This window comes from Solanum pennellii, chromosome 3 (assembly GCF_001406875.1).
Source record: "Solanum pennellii chromosome 3, SPENNV200".
Classification (NCBI taxonomy): domain Eukaryota; kingdom Viridiplantae; phylum Streptophyta; class Magnoliopsida; order Solanales; family Solanaceae; genus Solanum; species Solanum pennellii.
Genome location: NC_028639.1, coordinates 16,782,678 through 16,791,434, shown reverse-complemented (window position 1 = coordinate 16,791,434; position 8,757 = coordinate 16,782,678). Strand labels below are relative to the sequence as shown.

Below are 8,757 nucleotides of genomic sequence, written 5' to 3'. Positions count from 1 at the left end.
AAACCAAGTCAGACGGTCCAACTTCCAATTTAGGGCCCAACCCAGATGAGGCTCATTTTCTTTTTAGCCCATTTATTTTCATTAAAATACCCAGCAACATTCTTTGACACGACCCACTCCCAAGAGAGATCCAAACTCATCTTCCTAAATCCAATAGACGTGTGGGAGAGTAGCATCGATTCCCTCACGCTCGACGGAAGCAACGCGAAAACCCAGAAGGCGACGATTACCCAAAGTTAAGACCCAATTCAACAATGGGAAGCTTTTACAATGGGAATACGCGCGTTCTCAGAACGCGTACGGATGGTGAGAGGCATCTCACCCCTTTCTACACACGCCCCTGCCGGTTTGTACGAAATTGCAGAAAAGGGAAACGAACTTGTACGGAGAACAGGGCGATGTGGCGATATCTCAGGACATCTCTCGTCCTAGAGCCGAAATCGGACGATTCTCCTCAGCAATTTGTTGCAAATTGACGAATTTGGTACTATTTGCAGCTATTCCAATCTTATCTTTTAAGGGGGAATTCAAATTTTGAATTTGGGAATTGATCCTGATTTCACCCCATTGTTTCCCCAAAAGACCTCCTCTATTTAAATTCCCTTCTGATTATTGTATTTTTTTTGGGGGGGGGGGGGGTTTGGGGGGAAATTTTTGAGAAAATCAGGGAACGATTTAGTGAGAGGATTTTCTTTTTTTTTCGGAGTTGAAATTCGAGCTGAAGGTTCTTAGTCGAAGAATTTTTTTAGGCATAAAATTCTGGAAAGAAAATTATACTAGCTTCCTAGTTAAAAGACTTGTAGGAAAGATTTCGTTTCGGAGATCCTAGCCACAATTCTTAATAGTAACACACCTACAGGGAAGTAAAGCGGGTATTTTCCTTATTGGTTTGAAAATTTGAGTTTCCAGCCGTTTCTCTTTGCCTTTCTTGTCTTTTGGCCGGATGTTCGTGTTCAAGCTTGTGGCATGAAAGTTGCTGCCTATTTTAGCTCGTCGTCGCCCCCAAGTTCGCTGCTCACATAAGGTAAACGATTCTTTTTTTTGTTATTCATTTCACTGCTAGTCGATGGCTGCGTACTCTGATGGGTTGTAAAAAAATATTTCTTCGATTGTCAGGGTATTAAACAGCCCTTATGCCTCTTTATCCTCTCGAGTTTTATCTATGGGTATTTTTGACTTGCGATTGTTATGTCGGTCTCTAATTTTGATTTATCAACTTGATGATAGCCTGTGAGTTATTTTAGTTTATTTGCTGAAGTTTTGTTATCCTGTTTGTTGTTTTTTTATATATTTTTTTCTTCACATTGTTAGCATGTTTTTTTTTGGTTTCGACGCATTTATATCCAATCTTAGTTTATTATTAGGAATATGCATTGTCGATTCGGCATTCGACATTGTATTTTATCTTCTCATCTAAAGTTGAAAGAATAATTTAAGATAGCTAAGCTTTTGCATTTCTTATGTTATACTTGTGTTCACTTTAGTGTCATGTACTAGAATATAATGTTTATTTTTCTTCTTGATTATTTTGGGTAAGAGGGTTTTGAAAAGAAACCATTATTAATCAGCCAGAAAAGAAAAAGCATTTTTAATAGCATAGCAGTTGTTATCAATCTCAATATTTCTACATTATTTGTTGCTGTAATAAAGTTTTTGTGGCCTTTTATAGTATTTAACCATCTTGTTATCCTTATAGAAGATTCTTATACTACCATTACTTACAAAATACTCTCTCTTGTGTATGGTGATTTTATTTGGCCTCTGAATATATGTTTCTTGGTATTCATCTTGATTCATATGCGTACATAGCACAATATTTGTAATTTGTAAGAATTTTTTTTGTCTCTTTTTTTTCTTGCTTTAATTTATTTTAGCTCTGTTTTTTGTATCAATGTCTGTTTGTGCTATCCGCATGTTGAGTTGTGTGTGTGTTTAGCTCTCCATTAATGGAGTGTCTGTTTAGTCAACTTCTTAGTCCAGTCCATGTGCTCTGAGTTTGTTTGCTAAAAATGAAATCCTTTATTTTTTTGGTCTACTACTGCAACTCCAGCAATAAAGATGAAATCCTTTTTCCTTTTCTTGAATGTGTTAAGTACAATGCATTTTTTCTGGGTTATTTTGAGATTATTGTTGGTTGCGATTTAATGACCGACTCTCTTTCCTTTGCCTAGTCTCGATTTTAATTGTTTCCATGGTTCAATCATGACGCTTTAGGCCTTGCATATTTTTATTTAGTACAGTCGTATTCATCTTTGTTTGAATTCGTTTGATGTGTCCTCTGTTACCCACCCTTGCTAAAATGTTTTGGTTTTTTTTTTAGGCTTACCATTGTCTTGGTATTTTGCGTGATGGATCGCACAACCATGTAGCCATTATTTGCTTATAGTCTAGCCGATTTTCTTCTTTTTGGAAAACTTTAATAAGACATTGATTCATTTATCATTTGGGCATCGAAATTACTTAATTTTGACCACATTTTTTTACTAGTCTTGAAAAATAAAAAATATTATTTGTGTTGCTTAATAAGTTTTTTTTTTTTAATTGCAGTGTTTAAGTTAAAGTGCATTAATATTGGAATTGTACATTTATGACTCCTTACAATAAATCGTTGTTTCTTCGCTTACTTATTTTGTTTCTTTTGTTGTTGCATGAGAAATTCGTTTGAGCTCGTTGTGAACTCTTATCCCTTCTTCCTCACATTTCGAGAGAGCCATCAAGGCTTAAAATTCCATTATTGAGTCAAACCATAAAGTTGACGGACAGGATCCAAAGTCTAAAGACTAGAAGAAAATCTAAGAAGATCGGAATAATAGAGGAATTTGGGTCAAAAACCCATATTTGATTTTATGTTCTTCTGCTTTTGTTGTATTTTATTTTCTTCGGGTCTAAGCCTTGTAAAGTTTCCTTTATTATGCTAGAATTTAGGACAGGTACAAATGAAGTGGGTCAAAGGCCCAAAACGAAAATGGTTGAAAACTCGAAAGACGCAAAGGGGCCAAAAACCCAAAACAGGTGGGTCCAAAAACGGATCAAGGCGAACAGAACCCGGATTTGGACCCAAATCTCTTTCCCTCTCTCTTATTTCTTGTTTATTTACTTGCTTGATGTGTGAGTTAGTTTTAAGTTAAGAAAACCCCAAACTCCCCGTAAACGCCTTAAATGTTTTATCAACATAAAACCAATAAATTTTGCAAAAGTTAGTAATTCAACTCTTTACTATTCAAAATATTTTTCAAGTTAAATCTAATTTTTTAGCCAACTATGTTAGTTGTTGGAAAACGTTTTAGACGGATGTATTAGGTGCCTAACACCTTCCTAAAACATTAATTTGAATCCCGAACCCTTTAAATGTTTTCAAATAATTTTCTCTTTTAAGTTATTTGAAAACAATAGTTTTCTTAATTTTTCTTAAAAATTAAGTGGCGACTCTAAAAAGTCAAAAACTCTTCAAAACAGATATTTTTTTCGATTTCAGATAAAACAGCTGGAACTGCTGGAACCTTGCTGCATTCTTGAAGTAGGGTTCTTGACCTTTTTCTCCTTTCTTGCTTCTAATTTTCTAAGTTTTGATTAATGATTTGACTTAGATAAGTTTTTAGTTATGTTCCTAAGCTTAAACTTACTAAAATCTAATGATTTAGGGTCAAAACGACGTATCATAGGTTTTAAACGAAGTGGGAAAAGACCAAAAGACCCCTGAGTTAATTGTTGTCGGACCAAACGACGAACTGGACTGATGGTCCGTTGTTCCATCGACGGTCCGTCGGTTGGGTCTATTCGGAAGGCCTTTACTAAAATGGGCATAACTTTTTACTCGAAGGTTTGATTTTAGCAAGGTCAGTGGCTATTGAAAGCTAATTCAATTATCTATTTGTAGGTATGTCATGAGACACCTAATTCATTTTGTGCTAAGAGTTATGATCATCTGAAGTTGACCCAATTGTATTTCCCCCCTAACTGTCAGACCTACGGACCGTATGTCGAACGACGGTCCGTGCTGGTAAACCGTGGTTTGTATCAGAAAGTGGGTAATTGGGATGTTGATCGACAGACACAGATTACGAACCGTAGTCTGACTTACGGAACGTAGGTCCGTTTGTCGTTCGACACTTAGTCAAATTTTTTGGACTGAGATTTTGGGGGGTTTCTGAACCAATCGACGGATGTGTGGACAGACCGTGGGTCAGGCTACGTTCCGTCGATGGCAACCGTCGATTCACCTGTAGATTTTTCTAAAAAGCTGGTTTTTTATCAGTTTTGGATACAGAGTGCTACAAATTCATACATTGAATATAGAAACACATCTTAATAAAAAGTTTTAACACAGGTTAAAATTAGAGATTAAATTGGGTTCAATTGAGAATTCTCTTCAAACTTGTTATTCTTGAATGTGTTGAAATTGAACCCAATTCAAATTATCTTGATCCCAACCCTTAAAATTCTGAGCGGTTACCTATGTTTGAGTTCAATTTTGACACCCCTAGTCTCCATTGACATTTATCTTTTTTTTTTAATTTGGATTTAAATAATAATTAAATAGATTATTTTATTATAAAAGTACATTAATTAAGTTACTACAGGTTAATATTTTTTTATCAAAAAGGAGGAATATTTACGACAAAGATTATTCACATGCCAATTTATAGGAAAAAAAAGTTTGAAATATATCTAAACTTTGACAGAAATTTCTGTAATAACTTCAAACTTTGAGCAAAACCTATTACCCCTGCACTATTTAATAGTGTATTTTAAAGCTGTAATAGTGTCCAACTAGATAAATTACTATTTATAATGATATAATATTTATGATGTCCACGTGAGCAACTTATATATCTTTAAAATACACTAGTTAATAGTGCAGAGATAATAGATTTTGCCTAAAGTATGAAATTGTTTCATTTAATGTTCAAATATATTTCGAACCTTTTTGAAAATATCGCATGTTGAAAAATGTTAGAGTAAATGTTATTTAAAGATGAACAATATTATGAAACAATAGAGTAGTAAAAAAAAGGAAAAGGAGGTGTTATGGGCCAGTTCAAGCATTTAGAAAAGAAAAAAAAATTGTGAAGCCCAATAAGTAAGGTAGGGAAAGAAACCTAAGCAGCGAAAATCTTTGTTAAACCCTTAAACCCTCCTGCGCCAATTCCATTCATTCTTTTCCCAATTTGTAAACTTGTACTCTACCTCTGAAGAAGAAGAAGGAGGAAAAACTACGTTTTCATGGCACCCAAATCCCAAAGCAACAAAAATTTACAATCAAACGGTCCCATTCAGCTTGAAGAGGAAGTTCCTGACTTCCCTAGAGGTATTCAAACACCCTTCTTTTTTTGTTATATCCTAACAATATTTCTTCTATTTCCAATGAAATCAAACATTATGCTGTTTGTAGGTGGGGCATCTTCTTTGAGCAGGAAAGAGTTGGATGAAGTTCGAGCTGAGGTGGATGCAGAGTTTGAGGCTGAAGACAGATTATTGAAGAAGAGGAAAAAACAACACAAGCTCCAAAAGACTAATACAGAAGATGATTTAGGTTCCCTTTTCGGCGGTGGTATCAATGGAAAATTGCCAAGGTTCGCCAACAGGATCACTTTAAAGGTATACTGACAATTCCTGGACTTGCTCACATGTCCGTGAAACTTTTTCTCTTTTTTAAATTGCATGTTATGTTTAGGCTGTTTACAAGTTCATTTTTTATTAGCACATCTGTAACTTATTGCTTATCCTAACAACTGGCAGCAAACATGTAACAACTTTATTTTATTATGCATTCAGAATATATCTCCTGGAATGAAGCTCTGGGGAGTAGTTTCTGAAGTAAATGAGAAAGATATTGTTGTCAGTCTCCCAGGAGGCTTGCGGGGGTTAGTTCGAGCTTCTGAAGCACTTCCTCCCTTTGTAGACGATGGAGCAAAACTGGTATTAAATCTTCTGACAACTTATTTTCTGATATAGGTTCTGTGAGTTGTATTTTTAATGAATTCTTCAAGTCCTTCTATTATGAAATTTCCAAAGAACACTTCCAGTTTTTATTTGTTCATAGCTTATTTTATGCCAGTGTTTTAATTGCTTGGCAAGCTGGAAGGAATTTAAATTATTATGTAGTGTATGGTGTATCAATATCTTCAATTTATTTATTAAATATAAGGGAGGATAAAAGAAGGTGAGATACGGAAACCAACCCAAAGTGACTAGTTCAAGCTTATTGACTAAAATGCTGTTAAGTCAAAGGTTATTAAAATAGACATTCTAGCTAATGCTCTCTATGTTTACTTAAAAAAATTTCTCAGTGAATAATCTCTCTTTTATAAGCCCATTTGAATAGTGTCTGAACAAAAAGTCCTGAACTTATGCGATAATTGTGCATTGTGTATAGCATTGAATTTCTGAACCACAGTAGAAATACTTTCCCCCCTCTATAGATGCATTAGTCGATAGGTGTGAATCCATGGTGCAAGTTGTTAAATGGGGAAGGAGTAGGCCTAAAGTCACATTTACAGAATTTGTCTCTGAAAACCTACAACTTTTTGGAATTCATGCAGATTTGTAAAATATGGAATATCTAGAGAATGTTTATTCTAGGGTCTCTAAACTTCCAAACATTGAGTTAGTTCTGATCTAAATGACGCATTATGGTTAGTGATGATTCATTTTGTGGACTCCAACTTGCGTGGCATTGAGGCATAATTGTTTTTGTAGAAGAAATGCATTTTATAAGTTATACAATCATCAATTTGTTTAAGGTTTTTGGTAAAAGCCATGTGTTTATTGTTTCTCAAGGCTTACTAAAATATATGTCATTATTGCATCTCAAGAAGATTCTATTGTACCACACCCTTTTAGTTCTTTATGAAACCTTGGTCAGTATTTCAATGGTTTCATATCCTTTTAGTTCTTAGCCAATTTCTCGAGGATTACTATTGCAAAACCTTCCCATAGAAAGGTACTTTATATAGGCTCAGATATGGATAAACATTGAGCTATAATTTGAAATATATTATAGCATGAGAGCTTTGTTCAGTTTTTGAGGGTTCATATTCTTTTAGTGCTTAGCCAATATTTTAAGAACCATCATGAGAGATGCGGAGTAGTTACGATCTATATGAAAACCAAATGGTCAAGGTTAAAATGATCTTTTCACTTGAATTCTAGTTCCTGCTATTACTGTGCACACCATATTTATAATAGTAAGGTCATCTTTTTTAAGATTAAAAGTGGTTAAATAATGAGCTGTAGTATATTCAGAGTATGTTACACCCACAAGAGTAATTGTTTGGTACAAAAATTGATATTTTGTGGAGAGAAAGAGCTCAACCTTTTTCTATAGAACTTTTCATGACCAAAAAAGTTACTAGAAAAATCATAGAGGCTTATGCCACAAAGCAAAAAATGAGGGGAGATATCCATATGGAACCTTATTACTTAATACATGTAATATTAATGTCTGAATTGGAAGCTTTTACAGATTTATACACATACTTGGATTTGTTAGGATTTCCTAAATTGCTGATTTACTGTTCTATGCTGGAGGAAAACATTGGTAGTCTTTTCTATTATGAGACGATGATTTATCATCCAGACTATGAAATCTCTTTAGCAGTGTCTCTGTCTCTAGCCTTTATGACTTATTGAAGAAAGAAAACCCTCCAAGTTTTCCTTTCACCATAGAGATCTTATCATTGACAAAATTTATATATTTATTCGTTTAATTTTTGAGGTAATAAACTAATTAGACAAATGAATAATAGCTGAAATATCGCATGCAAACAGAGCGCTTGATTTTGTATACATCTTGTATGAGGAGTTTTCCCTTTCAGTTAATTATAACTATTGCTCATCAAATATGTGGATAACACTTGAATCAAATAAATCTAGTGAAGGTAAATTCAAACCAAGGTTCCTTTTATTTTCAACATAGTTTATCATCTCTCGATTAGACGTAGTTGTTGAAGATATTGCCTATTGTTAATGATTGTGAAATTGTTTTCCTAATAGCTTAATTTACCTTCGCAGTCGGAGATGGACACTAATCTTCTTTCTAGTGTATATCACGCTGGGCAGCTGGTTTCTTGCATCGTCTTGCACTTGGATGACGATAAGAAAGAAGTAGGGAAGAGAAAGATTTGGCTTTCCTTGCGTCTCTCTTTATTGCACAAGAACTTAACTCTTGACATTGTTCAAGAAGGAATGGTATGTTAATTATCTTTTAGTTAACACCATTTTAGTTTACACCAGTTTGAGTTATATTTTTTACGGTGTTGTAGTCTGAATTAGTATTATTGCAAGATGAGGTTATATTTACCTTTTGCTAAAAAGGAAAAATTGAAGGCTTCATTGTTTCCCCAAGAGATATAGTCCAGCCTTTTGCTTTAGGTAGAAGAAAAAATTAGGAAGTGCTTATCGGAAAACAAAGAAGGTAGTTAGACATTATTCAACAATCTAATTTGCGTTTCAAATTTTGAGACATAAGATGATAACAAATATTTGAGAAAAGAGTGAATAAGAAAATTGTTAATTTTCTATTGTGGTTTAAAGCAATAAGAAAGATTTTTTGTATGATAACCCAGAAATACACCTTGTGGAAAGGGTTACTCAGAGATCCAAGGTGAACATATGTTCATTCTGTCAAGTATGTCTGAATTCGTCAAAAAACATTTGGTTATATGAATCCTCTGTAGCATGCTGCAATATCAAGCCAAGACCATTCCTATTTAACTTTGCTCATAAATAATTTCTCTTTAAGGAAAATTTTGGGCT

General features: G+C 34.1%; 1 protein-coding gene across 1 annotated transcript in view; it reads left to right on the top strand.

Annotated features, from left to right (window-relative positions):
- The first annotated feature begins 5,097 nt into the window (after positions 1 to 5,097).
- Positions 5,098 to 8,757, top strand: part of LOC107014522 (rRNA biogenesis protein RRP5) — a 41,328-nt gene continuing 37,668 nt past the window's right edge. The window contains exons 1-4 of the mRNA XM_015214451.2: positions 5,098 to 5,308; positions 5,393 to 5,598; positions 5,776 to 5,919; positions 8,014 to 8,190. Coding sequence (XP_015069937.1) covers positions 5,224 to 5,308; positions 5,393 to 5,598; positions 5,776 to 5,919; positions 8,014 to 8,190 — 612 coding nt within the window. The 5' untranslated portion in view covers positions 5,098 to 5,223. The remainder of the gene's footprint in view (positions 5,309 to 5,392; positions 5,599 to 5,775; positions 5,920 to 8,013; positions 8,191 to 8,757) is intronic.